This window comes from Chiloscyllium plagiosum, unplaced genomic scaffold (genome assembly GCF_037043375.1).
Source record: "Chiloscyllium plagiosum isolate Xiang-an unplaced genomic scaffold, Cpla_swu_hap1 HiC_scaffold_19, whole genome shotgun sequence".
NCBI lineage: Eukaryota > Metazoa > Chordata > Chondrichthyes > Orectolobiformes > Hemiscylliidae > Chiloscyllium > Chiloscyllium plagiosum.
The window spans coordinates 73,366,090-73,391,205 of record NW_028270157.1 but is presented as its reverse complement, the minus strand read 5'-3'; the positions used below and the strand labels follow the sequence as shown (position 1 = coordinate 73,391,205).

The 25,116-nt window shown below is 43.7% G+C and overlaps 1 protein-coding gene across 6 annotated transcripts in view; it reads left to right on the top strand.

Moving 5' to 3' along the window:
• The window catches only part of LOC122562959 (F-actin-monooxygenase MICAL3-like), a 587,087-nt gene that overhangs the window by 541,612 nt on the left and 20,359 nt on the right, over positions 1 to 25,116 (top strand). For 3 of the 6 annotated variants that reach the window (XM_087997541.1, XM_087997538.1, XM_087997537.1), the window contains 2 exons: positions 3,468 to 3,536; positions 12,308 to 12,407. In XM_087997541.1, the coding sequence (XP_087853667.1) occupies positions 3,468 to 3,536; positions 12,308 to 12,407 (169 nt within the window). Of the gene's footprint in view, positions 1 to 3,386; positions 3,537 to 12,307; positions 12,408 to 25,116 lie in introns of all 6 variants that reach the window. The other 3 variants (XM_087997540.1, XM_087997539.1, XM_087997535.1) reach the window with 2 other exon arrangements.

Here is a 25,116-nt window from a genome sequence, read left to right as displayed (position 1 = left end):
ACTGATTGTTTGGATAACGTTTTTACAGGACCTTGAGATCTTGTTCGGATAATCCAAAATTCGGATAATTGGCGTTCGGCTAACTGAGGTTGTTCTGTACATTGAAAACAGAACTCCTTTTATCTGGTCTAATCTCCACACTCTGGGTTCCAAACACTAGGGACTCAAATCCTATTTGTGTGCCTTTGGGAGACACGTGGGTGAACGATGAAGTGTCCCTGTTTCTGTTGAAAATCAGAAATCCAAGCTTGGGGGCAAGATTGCAATTCTCAACTTCTTCCACCATTTTTCTACAACAGAGATACTCTCCAGCATCAAGACCTTGAACCGCTCTGTTGTCTGCTAACTAGCCAATCTTCTATCCATGCCAATTTTTTTCAACTCCCTATATTATGAGCTTTATCTTTCCAATAACCTTTGATGTGGCATTTTGTTAAGTGCCTTATTGAAACTTAAGCACAGTATCAGTTGGCTTCTATCCACATTACCTTAATTAAAGAACTGCAATGAATTGGTTAAAGGCATTTGCTTAAAGGCAAGACCATGCTGGCTTTGCCTGATCACCTTGAACCTTTCTAAGTGGCCTTCCATAGATTAGATTAGATTCCCTACAGTATGGAAACAGGCCCTTCAGCCCAACCAGTCCACACCGACCCTCCGATGAGTAACCCACCCAGACCCATTTCCCTCTGAGTAATGCACCTCACACTATGGGCAATTTAGCATGGCCAATCCACCTGACCTGCACATCTTTGGACTGTGGGAGGAAACCAGAGCACCCGGAGAAAACCCACGGGGAGAATGTGCAAACTCCACACAGTCAGTCACCCGAGGCTGGAATCGAACCTGGGACCCTGGTGCTGTGAGGCAGCAGTGCTAACCACTGAGCCACTCTGCTGCCCTTGTCTTTAACAACAATAGGTTCGAACATCCTTCCTATGGCAGTTGTTACTTAATTGGCCTGTAGTTTCATGCTCCCTGTCTCCCTTCATTTTGCATTTGGTATTTTCCAATCTAATGGACCTTCCCCAATCTAGTGAAGCTTAAAAATCACAACCAATACATCAGCTATCTCTCAAGCCACTTTCCTGGTGATGTAATTTTATTACTTTCCTCTCTCTCTTCCATTTTCTAATTTACTGCTATTTCTGGGATATTTCTTGTGTCCTCTGCAGTGAAGACGACTCCAATTCAGCTGCTATTTCCTTATTTTCCATGATTAATTCCCCAGACCCAATTTCTATAGGACAAATACACTTTTTTAAAACGTTTTCTTAAATCCTACCGAAACTATTTGTTTTTATATTTCGAGCTAGCTTTCTCTCATACTCTAAGTTTTACCACCTCAAACTTTACTTTTTAAAACATTCGGCACAGTCTTCTCAACTGCCACTGTTTACTCTCAATTTATACCTTTTAAAGATATATCAAACTTTTTTATTTTAGTTAACCACAAATAGTTAGAATTTTTCTTCTCATTAGAATGTATCTACTATGTGTATTCTGAAATATCGCCTTAAACCTCTGGCACTACATCTGTATTGATATAGCCTCAGCCTACTTTAGCTCTCATAATTGCCCTGTTAAAGTTTAAAATTCTAGGCTTTGACCCACTCTTTTTTCCCTCAAACTGATTGTAAAATGCAATCACATTGTGATTACAGCTGCCTAGGTGCATCTGCTCAAGAGATAATGAATTAATGCTATCTCATTGCTCAATACTAGGTCTACATAACATTTCTCTGGTTGGTTCTAGAATGTGCTGTTCTAAGAGATTATTCCAACAACATTCAACAAATTCATCTTCTCGGCCCCATTTGCCTATCTGATTTTTCTGGTCTGTATGTAGATTAAGATCTGTCACGATTATCACCATGCCTTTCTCGCAAGCTCCTATTGTTTCTTTCTTTAACCTCCATCCTACTGCATGGTAATTGTTAGGATGCCCTTACACCACAAATGATGTCCTGTCTTTATTATTTTTCTTATTATCTCTATCTAAACCATTTTATTTTCCTCAAAGTGGGTCACCCCTCCCTATTGTGGTAATGCCATCATTAATTGACAGAGCCACCCCTGGTATGGCCTAACGCCCTGTCATTCTTAACCACATTTCAACATTCAGGTCACGCTCTGGAATGGTTACTAGATCCTGTTTAGTCATTTTTATTTGCGCATTTGTTTTCCTTTGAATGTTATGTGTATTCAGATACAGAGCCATCAGTTTTGTCATTTTATTACTTCTGTTTAACTTTATCTGTTCCTTTTCTCTTAGATTTGTACTGTCTATCCCTTCCTGTCACAGTCCACCCACAATTTCCTATCTTTCTCAGTTTGATCCCTTTCCCTCATGATTGAATTTAAAATCTTCTCAGCTATTATGCACTCAGTAAGAACACCAGATCTGGTAATATTCAGATGAAGACTGCCTCATTGGCAGAGACTTTCCTGAATATTGATACCAGTATTGCACAAACCGGAACCCACTTCTTCCACACCAGTCATTCACACGTTCATTTCTCTAATCGCATTTCCCCTACATCAGTTGCCAGAGATTTTTAACTTTGAGGTTTTGCTTCTTTATTTGGTGCTGGGCTTTCCATTCTGACATTTACACTATTTTTCTCAAATTTCTCACTCTCACACACTCTCTCTCTCTCTATTTTACCTTCTCTCACACATACTTTGTATAGCTCTGTCTGTCTAGGGTGTAGGTTTGCTCGCTGAGCTGTAGGTTTGACATCCAGGAGAAAGATATAAATAGAAAGCAGGAGACAACAGCTTCACTTCACTTGGAGGTCGCCACTGATGATGATACCTAGCCAGGTAATGAAACATCATGGATATCAAACCTACAGCTCAGCAAACAAACCTACACTCTAAACCTCAACCTGAGCTACAAACCTTCACAAACCTTGCATCTCTCTCTGTCTGTTTCGCCCTCCAGTTCTGTCTCATTGACTGTCTGATTTACTTTCTTGTTTTCTCTCTCTCTCTAGCTGTCACTCCTCTCAGCCCTCAGTTTGACGGTGAAGTGCTGAGACTTACTGTTAATATGGTTACTGTGATGATATTTCAGCTTTGGTGCAGTATTGTGTTAGTGTCTTGCCCCGGCTTCCCATGATGCAGTGGGTTGTTGTGGTTGTGCTGTGGCCCACTCTGAAAGTGCTTTGGGTAGGTTGGTAACGATACATTTGAGATTTTGAAAACTGGACAGTGTTTCTCATTATAGGCCACCTTAGAGATGTCTCGTTGATTAACCCTGGATTGCATGCCTGGTATCTGCTATTGGTTTCAGGATTGCCGCACACAGTGGCACTATCTCATCCTATTCTTGTTTCCCTTGTCATTTCCTCCCATTTGTTTCTCCCCCCTCACATTATTAGATTCTTTCCTTCGCCCTCTTCTTCTGTCCCTCTCACACTCTGCTCCTGTGCTTTGCTTCTCTTTCACCTCTCTTGTTGAAGTTGAGGCCCTTGTTGGAGCTCCGCGGCGAAGACCTCTTTCCTTCTGCCACTGCTGTACCCACAACCGAGGTAACGTAGAGCAAGCCCGCAAAGGAATACCATAACCACCGGGGCTTCCTGGAGCCCGAGGCTCAGTACACTTCCTTTGGGCACCTGGTCAAGTGCGAATTCAAATCAAAAACCTGTGAGGGGCTGAGGGTTAGTGAGTCTAAAGTGGAACAAACTGAAATGAATGGGATGAAGGCATCAAGCTAGTAAGGCAGAGTTTGAGAGGGAGATTAGGACAACTTCACAGGTCCTTGGGGAAGGATTGGTGGGATGACAAGTCAATTCCAGTCCTCAATAGCACCCTTGCTCTAAGACTCACTTCTCTCGCAAACCTCCACCTCAACCCCATTCCTTTGAACCCAGTCCTCAACTGCAATGTCCCAGTTCCTCCTTCAGTCAGCTGAACCTTTCTCCTTCCTCCTGCTTAATAATCCTGGGAATCTTTCACATTCTTCCATTTCCAGATCTCTCCCACTCCATTTCCCAATTATCCCTGTCTCCTCAACCTGGCTTTCCCTGACACCCCCACAATCTCCTGCTTGCCAGAATTTTACCGATTCCCTATTCTGTAATTGCTCCTATGTCTCCCATTTACCCACACACCCCTGGCTCCCCCATATGTAAGCTCCCTTTTGATCAAATGCTACACATGTTTCCGTGCTGTACATCTCTATGACTCTATAATTTCTCGCTCATCCCCACATCTGTTTCCAGCCCAAGCTCCACATGTGGAGTGTCTGAAATTGAAGTCTGTGTTGGCTGACACACAGGCTTTGCCATTGTGACTGACCCCCCATTGTCAGTTTCTAACTGTGGCCAGTGGTTGAAGAGCAATGAAGCTCTCCTTAATCCCAGTAGTTGAATAGCTACCAGTGAAGGAAGATTTTAGAAAATGAATGGGACTGGGGAGGGATAGGTGAGGGTTAGTCTAGAATCCGAATAGACGTAGTAGATAATGAGTAATGTCACTGAGGGAGGATTGCTCACTCGGGCAATAAAACTGAGCAGAAGGGGCACTGAATGAAGAGAAAGGGGGCAGTAGTTGGAGAGGTCGAGGGTCAGTAAATGAAGAGAGAATTCAGTTAATGAGAGAGTATAGGAGCGAGCTAAGAAAGGTTCCTGTCTGAAGACAATTTCTAGCACTCGAATTCCTTTCCACTGGCAAGCATGTGTGGGTTTTGAGTTTGTGAAGGACCCACAATTTTGCTGGTGCAGAGAACTGGGGTCATGGCACAGACCAGAGTGTTAAAGAACCTGCCAGGGACTGTACTCTGCCTGGATGCCTGCTCGCAGTGACTCATTTCATCCCATCTGCAATAACACTTCACCCCCAAGCTGCTTGCTTGCATCTCACTGACTGAGCTTTGTTTCATGCACCCAGCTTTTCTCTTCAGTTCTGCAAGCATCCACCTTGTTGAATTGCCTGATACATCCCTTTGGCTGTGAATCCCCAACCCACACCATTTTGCTGCAGCCACAATAACCTCAAGCCTCAGTCAGCTGCCCGTGGAGACTCTGAGCCTTTCAAACTTTATCCAGCAAAGGTGAATTCAGGAGCAAATTGGAATCTACAAATATTGAGCAAGAATCAGCACAGGGTAGGGGCTGAGGAAGCAGACAGTATGGACATTATATACAGGGTTTTGTGTATTAGGTTGAAACAAAATCTGATATTATAACAGAACAAAATGGTATTACATTAAAATGAGGTTCCTTTATAAGGATATAGGGATGCTGTACCTCTTTATGACAGGTATTTTATTCCAAATGATGCTCAGCTAAAGTAGACCTCTGATCTTTAAGGCCAATATTTGTGATCATTGTTAGTTAAATACAAGGTGAGGTCAGTCAGAGTGGAACAGCTGCAGTTTAATGAAACTGCAGATTTGAGGGCAAATGTCAGGCTACAGGTCAAAAACACACAATTTAACACAGAGTGTGATGCCTGTTATAAACAAAGATTGTCAATCACAGTTTGCCAATTAAATAGAAATGACAGGAATCACCAATAATTCTATACTGGGTTGTGGTTATGATTAAATGGCCTGTCCCTGTAAGGGCGTGGAAGCAACAAGTTAAAAGTTAAGATCAAGAACAATGTTCCAATAAGAGAAAGAAGCTCAGTTGATTAACTCAAGACGTATCGTCTAAGTTGCAAGTGTTTTGAAGAGGTAACAAGGTAAAAGATAGGGTTAATGTTGTTGATGTGCCATTTAATACAGTGTTACACGACAGGCCCATGAGGAAAGTTATGGGTCATGGAATAAAAGAGACAATGTAAAGGATGCAAAATGGGCTGCATCATAGGAAACAGACAGTAATGGTCAGTGGATTTTTTTTCAGGCTGGAGGAAGATTTGTAATGGGTCAGTATCAGGACCTCTGGATCTTGATGAGTAGAGGATTATTTCAAAGTTTGCAGGTGATACGAAACTTGGAGGAGTTGTAAACTGTGAAGAGGAGTGTGAGGAACTCCGAAAGGACATTGACAAGTTAGTGGAGTGGTCAGATAGGTGGCAGGTAGAGATTCAATAATGAAAAGTGTGAAGTAATGTATTTTGATCGGAAGAACACTGAAAAACAATAAATTAGGGAATACAGTTTGAAAGGAGGTGGAGGACAGAGGAATCTGGATGGATGTGTGCACAGACCATTGAAGGTGGCAGGACAAGTGGAGAGAACAGTAAGTAATGCGTACAGCATTCTTGGCTTTATTAATATTTATTAATATTTATTTATTAATATTTATTAATAGGGTGTGGAGCAAAAAATGATTGACAAGAATAGCTCCGGGAATTAGAAACTTGAGTGATGAGGACAAATTATGAAATTGGGACTGTTCTCCTTGGGAGGAAGTTTGGTAGAGGTTTTCAAAGTCATGAACGGGCCAGATAATGTAGATAGGGTGAAGCTGTTTCTGATCAGAAAAGGAACACAAATAAGATTTAAAGTAGTGTGCAAAAGAAGCACGGGTGATGTGAGAAGAATCTTTTTTTCAGATAAGGATTAGTTAGGTTTTGGAATGCTCTGCCTGGAAATATGGTGGAGGCAGGTTCAATGGAGGCACTCGAGGGCATTGGAATTTTATTTGGATAGAAATAGTCTGCACAGATGGGGAAAAGGCAGAAGGTCAGCACTAGGTAACCATGCTCATTTGAAGAGCTGGTGCAGGCATGATGGGTCAAATGGCCGCCTTCTGCATTGGAACAATCCTGTGATATTGTCTAGTTGTTTTGAGCTGTTATCTTGAATTGCCATTATTTGAAAATTTATAGTGAATTAAATACATTAAGAGCCCCTTAAAACTCCAGAGGCAGGCAGGACTAAGGCGGTCTTTCAGAGCCTGGCAAGCTTTCCCAGAGGCGGTGAATGTTTTGTTTCTGGTTCCAGGCTTGGAGCTGAGGTTCACCCTGTGATTCACAGCTCCACTGTTAGACCTAAAACACAGCTGCTTACAGAAGGGGAACAAATGTGAAATTGTGGGAAAGAGAAGCTAACTACCATGCAATGGAACCTGCAACCAAGATTGTCAGAGTGAGTTATGTAACTGCACCATGATCCTGTGACAGAAACCAAAAAGTGGACAACAGTCCCGGATTTGGTCCTCACCTGCCAAACACCCCTTGAATTATAAAACTGGCATTATAATCCTCATATTTCATCCTGATAACACAGCTCTCACATGATAACACTAACATTACAGTGGTCACGCTATAACACAGACATTACAACCTGTACACTATAATACTGACATTTCAGCCCTCATGGTATAACAATGACATTACACCCCTCATGCTATAACACTGACATAACAGTCCTCACAGAATAACTCTGACATTACAAGCCATGCTTTATAACACTGACATTGCAGCCATCACGCTATAAAACTGACATTAAAGCCCTCACATTATAGCCCATATGCTATAACTCTAACATTACAGCTCTCACACTATAACTCTGAAGTTACAGTCCTCACTTCATAACACTGACATTACAGCTGTCGCACTACAACATGATGTAGCCCTCATACTAAAGCACTGACATTACAGCCCTCACCCTATAACACTGACATTACAGCCTTCACGCTATAACACTGACATTACAGCCCTCACGCTACAACACTGACATTACAGCCCTCATGCTATAACACTGACATTACAGCCCTGACCTTATAACACTGACATTACAGTCCTCACGCTACAACACTGACATTACAGTCCTCACCCTATAACACTGACATTACAGTCCTCACGCTACAACACTGACATTACAGCCCTCATGCTCTAACACTGACATTACAGCCCTCACCCTATAACACTGACATTACAGCCCTCACAATAAAGCACTGACATTAAAGCCCTCACCCTATAACACTGACATTACAGCCCTCACGCTACAACACTGACATTACAGTCCTCACGCTACAACACTGACATTACAGCCCTCACCCTATAACACTGACATTACAGCCCTCACAATAAAGCACTGACATTACAGCCCTCACCCTATAACACTGACATTACAGCCCTCACAATAAAGCACTGATATTACAGCCCTCACCCTATAACACTGACATTACAGCCCTCACAATAAAGCACTGACATTACAGCCCTCACAATAAAGCACTGACATTACAGCCCTCACCCTATAACACTGACATTACAGCCCTCATGCTATAACACTGATATTACAGCCCTCACCCTATAACACTGGTATTATAGCCGTCATGCTATAACACTGACATTACAGCCCTCACCTTATAACACTGACATTACAGTCCTCACGCTACAACACTGACATTACAGTCCTCACCCTATAACACTGATATTACAGCCCTCACCCTATAACACTGACATTACAGCCCTCACAGTAAAGCACTGACATTACAGCCCTCACAATAAAGCACTGACATTACAGCCCTCACGGTATAACACTGACATTACAGCCCTCACGGTATAACACTGACATTACAGCCCTCACGGTATAACACTGACATTACAGTCCTCACATTATAACCCTGACGTTACAGCCCTCACACTATAACTCTGATGTTACAGCCCTCATGCTATAACACTGACATTACAGCCCTCACCTTATAACACTGACATTACAGTCCTCACACTATAACACTGACATTACAGTCCTCACACTATAACACTGACATTACAACCCTCACCCTATAACACTGACATTACAGCCCTCACGGTATAATACTGACATTACAGTCCTCACATTATAACACTGACATTACAGCACTCATGGTATAACACTGACATTACAGTCCTCACATTATAACACTGACATTACAGCCCTCACACTATAACACTGACATTACAGTCCTCACATTATAACACTGACATTACAGCCCTCATGGTATAACACTGACATTACAGCCCTCACGGTATAACACTGACATCACAGCCCTCACGGTATAACACTGACATCACAGCCCTCACATTATAACACTGCCATTACAGCCCTCACAGTATAATACTGACATTACAGCCCTCACCCTATAACACTGACATTACAGCCCTCACGGTATAATACTGACATTATAGTCCTCACATTATAACACTGACATTACAGCACTCATGGTATAACACTGACATTACAGTCCTCACATTATAACACTGACATTACAGCCCTCACACTATAACACTGACATTACAGTCCTCACATTATAACACTGACATTACAGCCCTCTCAGTATAACACTGACATTACAGTCCTCACATTATAATACTGACATTACAGCCCTCACGGTATAACACTGACATCACAGCCCTCACATTATAACACTGCCATTACAGCCCTCACAGTATAATACTGACATTACAGCCCTCACGGTATAATACTGACATTACAGTCCTCACATTATAACACTGACATTACAGCACTCACATTATAACACTGACGTTACAGCCCTCACACTATAACTCTGATGTTACAGCCCTCATGCTATAACACTGACATTACAGCCCTCACCTTATAACACTGACATTACAGTCCTCACAGTATAATACTGACATTACAGCCCTCACGGTATAACACTGACATCACAGCCCTCACATTATAACACTGCCATTACAGCCCTCACAGTATAATACTGACATTACAGCCCTCACGGTATAATACTGACATTACAGTCCTCACATTATAACACTGACATTACAGCACTCACATTATAACACTGAAATTACAGTCCTCACATTATAACTCTGATGTTACAGCACCCCACTCTATAACACTGACATTATACATATACATTTCAGACATAAAGTATAAGTTTAAGCTACAATGTATTTAATGTATGATGATATGGTGCAATGGCCTAGGAATAGAATCTGCATAGTCAGCAAGGCAGCATGTTGAAACATCAATCACAAATCTAAATTCATGAATCATCATTGACCACGTTAGAGGAGAGAGTGTCAATAAACTGCCAAGTTTCATATCGAGTCATCTAGTTAGAAGCTGTCAGCTAATTTGGATCCAGAACTGGGGGCTTTCCTGAGGAAGAAAAGGTACTTTCATGTGTGATAGTTTGTGCATATGCATTGATGTAGCAGTGTGGCTGAGTGACATGTACTTGTTTGTGTGCTATGTGTGGGTGTGTTCTCATGTGCACCTCAGGAGCATGATACAAATCACACCTGAGGAATAACATTTGGTCATTTGATTAAGCAGTCGTATGCTGGAATCTAATCGAAAGGGTCAGCTCATTTATGCAGTGATAAACAGGAGTGAGTAACAGACTGGGATCTCAATGAGGGGTTCAGCTGGGTGGGTACATTAGAATAACAGATACTTAAGAGTGAGGTGTTCAGCCCATTTACATCCAGAATTACACATCTGGGAGTGACTTACAGACAGGAATCTAATCAAGGGGTTTAGGGAGATTGATTTATATATCGAATAACAGATACCTGGGAATGAGTAGCAAGCTGAAATCTGAGGGGTTCAGCTGTTTTATGTATAGAATTACATCCTGGGAGTGAGTTACAGACTGGAATCTAATTGAGAGGTTCAGGTTAGTTTATATATAGAATAACAGATTTCCAGGAATGAGTAACAAGCTCAACTCTGTGTGAGGGTTTGGGGTAGCTTATGTCAAATGGCAAGACATCCAGGAGTGAGTAGCAGGCTGGAATCTAATTGGGGGGGTTGGCAGGTTAACATATAGAATGACATCCGGGAGTGAATTATAGCCTGGAATCTAATCGAGTAGTTTGGGCTGTTCATATATAGAATAACAGTTACCTAAGACAACAACAGAAATGTTGAAAAAACTCAGCAGGTCTGGCAGCGTCTGTGGAGAGAAGGCAGCATTAGCTTTTAGAGTCCAGTGGCCCTTCTTCAAAACTGATAGTTGTTAGGAAATGGTGGAATTAATGCTCATAACAGGGGGTGTGAGGGAAAAGAATGGAGCCTAGAGAGAATGAAAATTAGGCAGATAAAGGAATGGTTGATAGTAAGCCAATGAAGGAGAAAAGTTGATAACGAGGACAATGAGTAGGCAAAAATGGGTTGACTGTGCTGATAGCAGCCTGTGTCATGACAGGACCTGGGATTTGCAAGGACATGGAATGAAGGTGTTCAGATTGTAAAATTATTGAACTCGATTTTGAGACCTGAAGACTACAGGGTGTCCAAGTGGAAAATGATATGCTGTTCTTCCAGCTTGTGCTAAACCTCACTGGAGCACTGCAGTGGATCCAAGACAGAAAGGTTGGCCAGGGAACATGATGGTGTGTTGAAGTGGCGGGCAATGAGAAACTTTGGGTCATTTTTACAGACAGAGCGTGTTATACAGACAGACTGCAAAGCAATCACCATGTGAATAGAATAGACTGAATTGAGTAAAGTGCAGGTAAATCACTGCTTCACCTGGACAGTGTGTCTGGAGCCTGGGTTGTGAGGAGGGAATAAGTAAATGGCCAAGTAGGTACTTTCTGCAATTGAATGGGAACATGCCGTGGGGAGGTGTTGGGAGTGGACGAGGAGAGGACCAGACTGTCCCAGACGGAATGACCCCTAGGGAATGCTAACAGTGGAGGGAAAGGGAATGTTTGTCTGGTGCTGTGAGGCAATGATGCTAATGACTGAGCCACCGTGCCACAATTACCTGCACTATACATCCTTTCACCTGATTCCTGGGGGAGTGAATTACAGGCCAAAATCTCATTGAGAGGTTTAGATGTTTATATATAGGGTATTAGATTCCTGTGATTTGAGGTACAGACTGGAATCTTACTGATGGTTTGGGAAGCTCATATTTAGAGTAACAGATTTCAGGGAATACTCCAGAATCTATCTCATGAATTTAAGGTTTTAACTACGTAGAATAACAGATGCCCAGAAGTGAGCTTGCAGTTAGAATTTAATTGAGAAATTTGGGGTTGATAAATAGAAAAACAGTCACTTGGAGTAAGTTACGGGCTGGAATATTACCAAGGGATTCAGTTTGGTTTATAAAGAGAAGAAGACGTCATTGTTGGGAACTAGAACCTTATAGAGATGCTGAGAGGTTTACGCAGAGCAGCCAGAGGATTTAACAGATATAGTGGGGCTGTTTGCTAAGCATCTGTCTAGTGGTCCCACTGAATGATGATCTTGAACTCAGATCAGTGTGTTATACTGGGCCATGTTTTTGGAGTAAGCTTGTTGTGTTGGAGTGAGCTCGCTAGATACAAGTGATGTGTGCTTTTCAGTGGATAACACATTCCTTCAATCTCTGCATGTGTGGCACTATGTGTTGTGGGCCCTGATTTTCAATGTGCTTGATAACAGGAATGGGAAAGAAAGACGATCCTCGGCTGATGCAGGAATGGTTTAAACTGGTGCAGGAGAAGAACAGCCTGGTACGCTATGAGTCGGAGTTGATGATCTTGTGAGTATTGATATTGGTTTCTTCACAATTCCAAACAGAATGTAATTTCTTTCTATTTGTCTGTGGTGTTCACATGAATAGGCTATTTCTGGGCTGTATCTACAAGATGTCTCAGGATGTGTTACAGGATATGCCTTTGAGAAAGGTTTGTTCTATCATGTTTCTTTTGAAAGAAAGTGCTGTAAACTTGAAGCTGAGCTGTTTGCTCTGAGCGCAGCAATGTAGCTATCTTTTTTTTTAAAGTTGGAACAATAGAAGCAGCCTAATGGGTGGGGTTAAGCACCCACAGAACCAGGATTTTACTTTTAGCTTTCAATATCAATTGGGGTTTGGAAACTGCAATACACCTCACCTTGCAAAACACTTAACTTCTTTCTCTCTCAGACTTATCTCTTGTTTTTCCGCCTGGAATGGTGAACTGCATGTGAGACAAACTATTTTACTGAATTTGCCTTTACTAATGATGTGTTTATGGGATATTACAATATTGAAACAGTTGCTATTTAGTAGTTAAATAATCTATTATTGTGTTAAGTTTTCCAACAGAGTTCGGTTATTCCAATTCTTCTTTCTTTTGTTTGTATTGTAATTATAGTGTAACAGTAACATGTGTTTTGTTTCAAGCCTGGTAGTTTGACCAATCAAATTTCATTCAGAACATAATCCCTTACACTTGCCTTTAAAAATAAGAAAAGGTTGGGGAGTAAGCTATCTTCTCAACATGTTTTGAAGGTATTTGATCTGGTCCATAACAGCTGTCCCTTGGGGTCAAGGATGTCTACCGTCTAGTCAGGAGTTGTGGGTCCTAAGCTAACTGAACAGCCTAAAGTTGGTTCCATACAACCTGCTGAAGGTGTCTGAAGGGGAGAGGACAGGGTAGATGTTCAGGATTTTGCTCTTTATACTATTTTCACCTGTTCTCCATATGGGCTTGTCAGAGTTACTCATGGTGGTCAGGACCCACAAGTCCTGACTGGAAGGTAGACATCCTTGACCTCTAGGGACAGCCGTTATGGAACTCTGAGGCATAAGATTCTTGAGTTTATGAGCATGTTGCATTTCCTCGGGGAGGATTTGCGGATGTTGCTGTTTGTTTTCGCTGTTGTCTGAGTAACTACTGATTTTGATGGAGCTCCAAGTGATGAGCTTGGTTTCAAATTCATGTGTCAGACATTTGGACCCTGTGGCTCAGGCAAGGCAGCTGATTGACTGTGATCAGTGACTTAAATGGCAGGGTGTTGGCCTGAGAGAGGTCCCTGATACTGGAGCGTCTGTCCTGAGAGAGGACCCTGATACTGGAGCGTCTGTCCTGAGAGAGGACCTCAATACTGGAGCGTCTGTCCTGAGAGAGGACATTGACACTGGAGCGTCTGTCCTGAGAGAGGACCTCGATACTGGAGCGTCTGTCCTGAGAGAGGACCCTGATACTGGAGCATCTATCCTGAGAGAGGACCCTGATACTGGAGCGTCTGTCCTGAATGAGGACATTGACACTGGAGCGTCTGCCCTGACAGAGGACCCTGATACTGGAGCGTCTGTCCTGAGAGAGGACCCTGATACTGGAGCATCTATCCTGAGAGAGGACCCTGATACTGGAGCGTCTGTCCTGAATGAGGACATTGACACTGGAGCGTCTGCCCTGACAGAGGACCCTGATACTGGAGCGTCTGTCCTGAGAGAGGACCCTGATACTGGAGCATCTATCCTGAGAGAGGACCCTGATACTGGAGCGTCTGTCCTGAGAGAGGACCCTGATACTGGAGCGTCTGTCCTGAGAGAGGACCCTGATACTGGAGCGTCTGTCCTGAATGAGGACCCTGATACTGGAGCGTGTGTCCTGACAGAGGACCCTGATACTGGAGCGTCTGTCCTGAGAGAGGACCCTGATACTGGAGCGTCTGTCCTGAGAGAGGACCCTGATACTGGAGCGTCTGTCCTGAGAGAGGACCCTGATACTGGAGCGTCTGTCCTGAGAGAGGACCCTGATACTGGAGCGTCTGTCCTGAGAGAGGACCCTGATACTGGAGCGTCTGTCCTGAGAGAGGACCCTGATACTGGAGCGTCTGTCCTGAGAGAGGACCTCAATACTGGAGCGTCTGTCCTGAGAGAGGACCCTGATACTGGAGCGTCTGTCCTGAGAGAGGACCCTGATACTGGAGCATCTATCCTGAGAGATGACCCTGATACTGGAGCATCTGTCCTGAGAGAGAGGTCGCTGATACTGGAGCGTCTGTCCTGAGAGAGGACATTGATACTGGAGCGTCTGTTCTGAGAGAGGACCCCGATACTGGAGCGTCGATCCTGAGAGAGGACATTGATACTGGAGCGTCTGTCCTGAGAGAGGACCCTGATACTGGAGCGTCTGTCCTGAGAGAGGAACCTGATACTGGAGCGTCTATCCTGAGAGAGGACCCTGAAACTGGAGTGTCTATCCTGAGAGAGGACCTTGATACTGGAGTGTCTATCCTGAGAGAGGACCCTGATACTGGAGCATCTATCCTGAGAGAGGACTCTGATACTGGTGCGTCTGTCCTGAGAGAGGACCCTGATACTGGAGCATCTGTCCTGAGAGAGGACATTGATACTGGAGCGTCTGTTCTGAGAGAGGGCGTCGATCCTGAGAGACGACCCTGATACTGGAGCGTTTATTCTGAGAGAGGACCCTGATACTGGAGCGTTTATACTGAGAGAGGACCCTGATACTGGAGCGTCTGTCCTGAGAGAGGACCCTGATACTGGAGCGTCTGTCCTGAGAGAGGGCATTGATACTGGAGCGTCTGTCCTGAGAGAGGACCCTGATACTGGAGCGTCTGTCCTGACAGAGGGCCCTGATACTGGAACGTCTGTTCTGAAAGAGGACCCTGATACTGGAGCGTCTGTCCTGAGAGGGGACCCTGATACTGGAGCATCTATCCTGAGAGAGGTCCCTGATACTGAAGCTTCTATCCTGAGAGACGACCCTGATACTGGAGCGTCTGTCCTGAGAGAGGACCCTGATACTGGAGCGTCTGTTCTGAGAGAGGACCCTGATACTGGAGCGTCTGTCCTGAGAGAGGACCCTGATACTGGAGCGTCTGTCCTGAGAGAGGACATTGATACTGGGGTGTCTATCCTGCCAATGGATTTCCATAGTTTTGTGGAGGCATCAATGATGATGATTCTCAAGGGATTGGGATGTCAGTGAATGCCAGTAAGGATGGTGACTAATTTCTGTGGGCAGCTGCATTTGAGGAGAAAGCTCCATTATCTCCCCCAGTTGACACAGTGATGTCAAAAAAGGCCATGTATAAGCTACTGTTGCTGAAATTGTCTTACAGTGAAGTTCATGTGTACTGTGCCTATTGGTGGACTGAATGCACATTGTGGCTCTCTAGAAGCTTTTTGGAAGGAGGTAATTGAGAAGAGTTCTTGAAGCCTCAACGGTGGCACAGAGCAAGGAGAACTATCTGTAGTTGGCCCAATGTAATCCCCTTGGTGAGTACAGGCAATGCAACTCGCTGGATTCACCTGACCCAAAATTATTCCTAGATTTTCTACACCTCTTTACCCAGGGATTTCCACCTCAGAAATTATCCACATCCCAGAAATCTTCTGATATCACTGTCATTTAGACATTGGAAAAGGGAAGTGGTATCCAGTTACACTGTTTGTTACTTTTTAAAAGGTTCTCAAAGGTTTAAACTATGTTCCAATCACTTGGACGTTTGGAATGTTTCAGACAAGGCAGTATGTTGATGAATCTGCTGGCCCTTTGCCTAGATATAGAACATAGAACATAGAAAAGTACAGCACAGAACAGGCCCTTTGGCCCACGATGTTGTGCCGAGGTTTAATCCTAATGTAAAACATAGTAAGTTAACCTACGCACCCTCAACTCACTGCTATCCATGTGCATGTCCAGCAGTTGCTTAAATGTCCCCAATGACTTCGCTTCCACCACCACCGCTGGCAATGCATTCCATGCATTCACAACTCTCTGTGCAAAGAACCCACCTCTGACGTCTCCTTTATACCTTCCTCCTAATATCTTCAAACTATGACTCCTCGTACCAGTTAATCCTGCCCTGGGGAAAAGTCTCTGGCTATTGACTCTATCTATTTGACTCATTATCTTGTATACCTCAATCAGGTCTCCTCTCTTCCTCCTTCTCTCCTCATAAGGCAAGCCCTCCAGTCCACGCAGCATCCTGGGAAACCTTCTTTGCACCCTCTCCAAAGCCTCTATCTTTCCTATAGTAGGGCGACCAGAACTGGACACAATATTCCAAGTGTGGTCTCACCAGGGACTTGTAGAGCTGTAGCCTCACAGCTCTTAAACTTGATCCCCCTGTTAATAAAAGCCAAAACACCATATGCTTTCTTAAAACCCTATCCACTTGGGTGGCATCTTTGAGGGATCTATGTACTTGCACACCCAGATCCCTCTGTTCCTCCACACTGCCAAGAATCCTGTCTTTAATCCTATATTCAGCATTCGAGTTCGACCTTCCAAAATGCATCACTTCGCATTTATCCAAGTTGAACTCCATCTGCCATATCTCAGCCCAGCTCTGCATCCTGTCTATGTCGCGCTGCAGCCTGCAGTAGCCCTCTACACTATCGACGACACCTCCAACCTTTGTGTCATCTGTAAATTTACTAACCCACCCCTCAACCTCCTCATCCAAGTCATTTATAAAAACTACAAAGAGCTGAGGCCCAAGAACAGAGCCCTGCAGGACACCACTCAACACTGTCTTCCAGGCAGAATACTTTCCATCTCCAACCACTCTCTGCCTTCTGTCAGCCATCCAATTCTGAATCCAGATAGCCATACTTCCTGACTTTATAAATGAGCCTACCATGGAGAACCCTCTGAAATGCCTTGCTGAAGTCCACCACATCCGCTGCTCTACCGTCGTCGACCTGTCTTGACACCTCCTCAAAGAACTCAATAAGATTTGTGAGGCATGACCTGCCCCTCACAAAGCCATGCTGACTGCCTTTAATCACACTATGCTTTGCCAAATAGTCATAATTCCTATCCCTCAGAATTCTTTCCACAACCTTGCTGACCACAGACGTAAGACTGACTGGTCTGTAATTGCCAGGGATTTCCCTACTACCCTTCTTAAAAAAAGGAACAACATTCGCCTCCTTCCAATCCTCCGGTACGACTCCCGTGGAGAGTGAGGGGGCAAATATCCTCGCCAGCGGCTTAGCAACCTCCTTTCTCACTTACCGGAGCAGCCTGGGATAAATCTGGTCTGGCCCTGGGGACTTATCAATCTTAATGTTTTCCAAAATTTCCAGCATATCGACTTCATCAATCTAGATCTGGTCAAGACTCTATCCCAGCTCCTCTAAGTTTTCATTTATAACAAGTTCCCTTTCCTTGGTGAAAACCGAAGCAAAAAACTCATTTAGGGCTTCCCTTATCTGCTCAGACTCCACGCACAAGTTCCCTCCGTAATCCCTGATCGGCCCTACCTTCTCCCTGATCAATTTCTTATTCCTCACGTATGAGTAAAATGCCTTTGGGTTCTCCCTAATCCTTCTTGCCAGGCCTTTTTCGTGCCCCCTCCTGGCTGTCCTCCGTCCATTTCTGAACTCCTTTCTAGCAAGCTTGTAATCCTCTAAAACTGTGCTAGATCCTTACTTCCTCACCTTATTTGAGCTGCCTTCTTCCTTTTGACGAGAAGTTCCTCTGTTCTTGTCATCCAAGGTTCCTTAATCTTACCCCTTCTTACCTGCCTCAGAGGAACAAATTTGTGCATCACTCGCAACAACTGCACCTTAAATAGTCCCCACATATCTGCTGTGCCCTTTCTGTGGAACAATTGCTCCCAGTCTATACTTCCCAACTCCTGTCTGATAACGTCATAATTTCCTTTCCCCAATTGAATATCTTCCCGCGGTAATTGCTCCTTTCACTTTCCAAGGCTATGCTAAATGTGAGGCAGTTGTGATCACTGTCACCAAAGTGCTCTCCCACTGCAAGATCTGACACCTGTCCTGGCTCGTTGCCGAGCACCAAATCCAAAATGGCCTCTCCCCTCATCGGTCTGTCTACATACTGAGTAAGGAAACCCTCCTGAACACAGCCGACAAAAACGGCTCCATCCAAACCATCTGCACTTTGGAGGTTCCAGTTGATATTGGGAAAGTTGAAATCACCCGTAACAACAACCCTGCTACTTTTGCATTTTTCCAGAATCTGCCCGCTTATGAGATCTTCAATCTCTCTACTGCTATTAGGGGGTCTGTAGAAAACCCCCAATGCAATGGCTGTTCTCTTGCTGTTCCTAACTTCCACCCATACTGACTCAGTAGATAAACCTTCCTCAACAACCTTCGTTTCTGTAGCTGTGATGCACTCTCTGATTAGCATTGCTACACCCCCTCCTCTTTTTCCACCCTCCCTGTTCTTTTTAAACGTTCTAAACCCTGGAACATCAAGCAACCATTCCTGCCCCAGTGAAACCCACGTCTCCATTATGGCCAAAACATCGTAGTTCCAAGTACTGATCCATGCTCTAAGTTCCTCACTCTTATTTTGGACACTCCTTGCATTAAAGCATACACACTTTAACTGATCCCTTTGTTTCATCACGTGAGAAACCTTCCTTTAAGATTCAATATATCCTATCACTGTGACGTCTGCAACTGACCCCCGCTCAGACATGTGGCTCTGATTCCCACCCCCCTGCCAAGTTAGTTTAAACTCTCCCGAATCACATGAGCAAATCTCCCACCCAGGACATTTGTACCCAACGATAACATGGCAGGTCTCTAGCTGTGGGTTTACGGAGGTGTTGTACAGACACTCTGGACAGTATGTGTTGTTAGCTCCAAGAAACATGCATTAGAACTCATGTGAGATTAACACAGAGCAGCAACCTCTTTATCACACCAATGCCATTCTGTGATTTAACGTGACTTTGCTGGGTAGCCAGCACTAAATGTGCTGTTGTGTGGCTGTCTGCTTCAGCATAGACCCAAAATTATGAGTGACTAGCATGATTTAAAGTTCAAACTGGCCATGCACCTCTGTGTTGTGGTTGGAACAGCTGCTGGAAGTGAGTGCAGAGCCATTCTGGAATTGAAAAATAGTATTAACCCCACAACTGGGATAGAGCCAGATCGGTGATGAACCGATATGGCAGTAAAGGTCATGGATGTGAATATGGAGAGGACGACGTGAGATTGTTATGTCCGGGGGAGCCTTCACTCCGAAGGCATTGGGAGTTGAAGCCCGTGGCCAACAATGTCCGAAGCCAAGCCCTAAACACCTGGATTCAGGGCTGCAAGCAGCTCATTGCGCTGACGAGAGTGGTCAAAGTCGGTAAATACATTTGCCAACTCGATAAGGTAGGAACAGGAGGAGGCCAATTTGTTTCCTGAGTTTGTTCCACCCTTAGTAAGATCGTGGCTGATCTTGAAGCTAACACCTATCCATCATATCTTTTACAAATTTTGCTTTGAAAGCTGATCTCAGATTTATAATTAACCATTGATCAAATATGAATTGTTGCCTATGGAATTCGGTTTCTCTTGTGTAAATATACTTCCTAATTTCTCATCCTATTGGCCACGGATAAGGTTGAGTCTGATTCATTTCTTGCTGTGTTCTCCAGCCAATCTAGGAGAAAGTGAGGACTGCAGGGCGCTGGAAATCAGAGTCGAAGAGTGTGATGCTGGAATCTTGATAAAGAGCTAATGCTCGAAACATCGACTCCCCTACTCCTCGAATGCTGCCTGACCCACTGTGCTTTTCCAGCTTCATACCCTTCGATTCTCCAGCCAATCTGGCAATCATCCAAATCCAAATCCAAAAACCTATTTAAAAAGTCCAAATCTTTCTTTCTGTATCTGTTTCTTGAAACCACTCTCCGCAATTCACTTACAACTTTACTTTCAAAGATTCCCTGCTGTCCAGATCCTGACCTTCCCTTCAGCAGAATGGTCTGTTCACCCAAACTCTTACACCTCCCCTTAAAGCCCATTTTCCATTGGCCATTTTCCCTTCTACGGCCCTCTGCTGCTTTAATCTAAAAGGTGCTAACTTGAAAGGATATGGCAAGTCATTGCTACCAACCACTGCTAAATCTGGCTGGACAACTACCAGGTCCTGTTTTTAATCTTTAAAACTGCTCAATATGCTTGGATCATCCTGACATGCAGACATTATCCCTGGCTCCTCATTTAAGAAAGAATATAATAGCATGAGAAGCAATTCAGAGTGGGTTTATATGAGTGATTCCTGGAATGAAGGCATTATCTGATGAGGAGAGGTTAAAACAAAGAACAAAGAACGTTTACAGCCCAGAAACAGGTCCTTCGGCCCTCCAAGCCTGAGCCGATCCAAATCTACTGTCTAAACCAGTCGCCCAATTCCTAAGCATCTGTATCCCTCTGTTCCACACCGACTCATGCATCTGTCCAGTCACATCTTAAATGAATCTATCGTGCCTGCCTCTGCTGGCAACACGTTCCAGACACCTACCACCCTCTGTGTAAAGTACTTGCTGCGTGTATCCCCCTTAAACTTTTCACCTTGGTTGAACTTGTATCTATTATAATTTAGAACAATAAGTGTCAATCTTATGTGTAAGATCCTGAGGAGATTTGATAGAGTGGATATGAAAATGATGTTTCCCATTGAGGGAGAGACTCCGGCTCCCATTTAAGACAGAGATGAAGAGGATATTTTCTTTCCCTGAGAGAGTTGTGAGACTCTGGAACCCCAGAAAGCCGTGGTGGCAGACTCTTTGAATATTTTTAAGGCTGAGTTAAACAGATGTTTTAGTAACAAGGTACTTGTAAGGGTATAGGAAGGTAGTTGTAAGGGTATAGGAAGGTAGTTGTAAGGGTATAGAAAGGTAGTTGTAAGGGTGTAGGAAGGTAGTTGTAAAGGTATAGGAAGGTAGTTGTAAGGGTGTAGGAAGGTAGTTGTAAAGGTATAGGAAGGTAGTTGTAAGGGTGTAGGAAGGTAGTTGTAAGGGTGTAGGAAGGTAGTTGTAAGGGTATAGGAAGGTAGTTGTAAGGGTATAGGAAGGTAGTTGTAAGGGTGTAGGAAGGTAGTTGTAAGGGTGTAGGAAGGTAGTTGTAAGGGTGTAGGAAGGTAGTTGTAAGGGTATAGGAAGGTAGTTGTAAGGGTATAGGAAGGTAGTTGTAAGGGTGTAGGAAGGTAGTTGTAAGGGTATAGGAAGGTAATTGTAAGGGTGTAGGAAGGTAGTTGTAAGGGTATAGGAAGGTAGTTGTAAGGGTATAGGAAGGTAGTTGTAAGGGTAACGAGGTAGTTGTAAGGGTATAGGAAAGTAGTTGTAAGGGTATAGGAAGGTAGTTGTAAGGGTATAGGAAGGTAGTTGTATGGGTGTAGGAAGGTAGTTGTAAGGGTGTAGGAAGGTAGTTGTAAGGGTGTAGGAAGGTAGTTGTAAGGGTGTAGGAAGGTAATTGTAAGGGTATAGGAAGGTAGTTGTAAGGGTATAGGAAGGTAGTTGTAAGGGTATAGGAAGGTAGTTGTAAGGGTGTAGGAAGGTAGTTGTAAGGGTATAGGAAGGTAGTTGTAAGGGTGTAGGAAGGTAGTTGTATGGGTGTAGGAAGGTAGTTGTAAGGGTGTAGGAAGGTAGTTGTAAGGGTATAGGAAGGTAGTTGTAAGGGTATAGGAAGGTAGTTGTAAGGGTATAGGAAGGTAGTTGTAAGGGTGTAGGAAGGTAGTTGTATGGGTGTAGGAAGGTAGTTGTAAGGGTGTAGGAAGGTAGTTGTATGGGTGTAGGAAGGTAGTTGTAAGGGTGTAGGAAGGTAGTTGTAAGGGTATAGGAAGGTAGTTGTAAGGGTATAGGAAGGTAGTTGTAAGGGTATAGGAAGGTAGTTGTAAGGGTATAGGAAGGTAGTTGTAAGGGTGTAGGAAGGTAGTTGTAAGGGTATAGGAAGGTAGTTGTAAGGGTGTAGGAAGGTAGTTGTATGGGTGTAGGAAGGTAGTTGTAAGGGTGTAGGAAGGTAGTTGTAAGGGTATAGGAAGGTAGTTGTAAGGGTATAGGAAGGTAGTTGTAAGGGTATAGGAAGGTAGTTGTAAGGGTGTAGGAAGGTAGTTGTATGGGTGTAGGAAGGTAGTTGTAAGGGTATAGGAAGGTAGTTGTAAGGGTGTAGGAAGGTAGTTGTATGGGTGTAGGAAGGTAGTTGTAAGGGTATAGGAATGTAGTTGTAAGGGTATAGGAAGGTAGTTGTAAAGGTATAGGAAGGTAGTTGTAAGGGTAACGAGGTAGTTGTAAGGGTATAGGAAGGTAGTTGTAAGGGTGTAGGAAGGTAGTTGTATGGGTGTAGGAAGGTAGTTGTAAAGGTATAGGAAGGTAGTTGTAAGGGTATAGGAAGGTAGTTGTAAGGGTATAGGAAGGTAGTTGTAAGGGTGTAGGAAGGTAGTTGTAAGGGTGTAGGAAGGTAGTTGTAAGGGTATAGGAAGGTAGTTGTAAAGGTATAGGAAGGTAGTTGTAAGGGTATAGGAAGGTAGTTGTAAGGGTATAGGAAGGTAGTTGTAAGGGTGTAGGAACATAGTTGTAAGGGTATAGGAAGGTAGTTGTAAGGGTATAGAAAGGTAGTTGTAAGGGTGTAGGAAGGTAGTTGTAAAGGTATAGGAAGGTAGTTGTAAGGGTATAGGAAGGTAATTGTAAGGGTATAGGAAGGTAGTTGTAAGGGTAACGAGGTAGTTGTAAGGGTATAGGAAGGTAGTTGTAAGTGTGTAGGAAGGTAGTTGTAAGGGTATAGGAAGGTAGTTGTAAGGGTATAGGAAGGTAGTTGTAAGGGTGTAGGAAGGTAGTTGTAAGGGTATAGGAAGGTAGTTGTAAAGGTATAGGAAGGTAGTTGTAAGGGTAACGAGGTAGTTGTAAGGGTATAGGAAGGTAGTTGTAAGTGTGTAGAAAGGTAGTTGTAAGGGTGTAGGAAGGTAGTTGTAAGGGTGTAGGAAGGTAGTTGTAAGGGTATAGGAAGGTAGTTGTAAGGGTGTAGGAAGGTAGTTGTAAGGGTATAGGAAGGTAGTTGTAAGGGTATAGGAAGGTAGTTGTAAGGGTGTAGGAAGGTAGTTGTAAGGGTGTAGGAAGGTAGTTATAAGGGTGTAGGAAGGTAGTTGTAAGGGTGTAGGAAGGTAGTTATAAGTGTATAGGAAGGTAGTTGTAAGGGTGTAGGAAGGTAGTTGTAAGGGTATAGGAAGGTAGTTGTAAGGGTAACGAGGTAGTTGTAAGGGTATAGGAAGGTAGTTGTAAGGGTATAGGAAGGTAGTTGTAAGGGTAACGAGGTAGTTGTAATGGTGTAGGAAGGTAGTTGTAAGGGTAACGAGGTAGTTGTAATGGTATAGGAAGGTAGTTGTAAGGGTGTAGGAAGGTAGTTGTAAGGGTAACGAGGTAGTTGTAAGGGTATAGGAAGGTAGTTGTAAGGGTATAGGAAGGTAGTTGTAAGGGTATAGGAAGGTAGTTGTAAGGGTGTAGGAAGGTAGTTGTAAGGGTGTAGGAAGGTAGTTGTAAGGGTATAGGTAGGTAGTTGTAAGGGTATAGGAAGGTAGTTGTAAGGGTGTAGGAAGGTAGTTGTAAGGGTATAGGAAGGTAGTTGTAAGGGTAACGAGGTAGTTGTAAGGGTATAGGAAAGTAGTTGTAAGGGTATAGGAAGGTAGTTGTAAGGGTATAGGAAGGTAGTTGTATGGGTGTAGGAAGGTAGTTGTAAGGGTGTAGGAAGGTAGTTGTAAGGGTGTAGGAAGGTAGTTGTAAGGGTATAGGAAGGTAGTTGTAAGGGTATAGGAAGGTAGTTGTAAAGGTATAGGAAGGTAGTTGTAAGGGTAACGAGGTAGTTGTAAGGGTATAGGAAGGTAGTTGTAAGGGTGTAGGAAGGTAATTGTAAGGGTATAGGAAGGTAGTTGTAAGGGTATAGGAAGGTAGTTGTAAGGGTATAGGAAGGTAGTTGTAAGGGTGTAGGAAGGTAGTTGTATGGGTGTAGGAAGGTAGTTGTAAGGGTATAGGAAGGTAGTTGTAAGGGTGTAGGAAGGTAGTTGTATGGGTGTAGGAAGGTAGTTGTAAGGGTGTAGGAAGGTAGTTGTAAGGGTATAGGAAGGTAGTTGTAAGGGTAGAGGAAGGTAGTTGTAAGGGTGTAGGAAGGTAGTTGTAAGGGTATAGGAAGGTAGTTGTAAGGGTATAGGAAGGTAGTTGTAAGGGTGTAGGAAGGTAGTTGTATGGGTGTAGGAAGGTAGTTGTAAGGGTGTAGGAAGGTAGTTGTAAGGGTATAGGAAGGTAGTTGTAAGGGTATAGGAAGGTAGTTGTAAGGGTATAGGAAGGTAGTTGTAAAGGTATAGGAAGGTAGTTGTAAGGGTATAGGAAGGTAGTTGTAAGGGTATAGGAAGGTAGTTGTAAGGGTATAGGAAGGTAGTTGTAAGGGTGTAGGAAGGTAGTTGTAAGGGTGTAGGAAGGTAGTTGTAAGGGTATAGGAAGGTAGTTGTAAGGGTATAGGAAGGTAGTTGTAAGGGTGTAGGAAGGTAGTTGTATGGGTGTAGGAAGGTAGTTGTAAGGGTGTAGGAAGGTAGTTGTAAGGGTATAGGAAGGTAGTTGTAAGGGTATAGGAAGGTAGTTGTAAGGGTATAGGAAGGTAGTTGTAAAGGTATAGGAAGGTAGTTGTAAGGGTATAGGAAGGTAGTTGTAAGGGTATAGGAAGGTAGTTGTAAGGGTATAGGAAGGTAGTTGTAAGGGTGTAG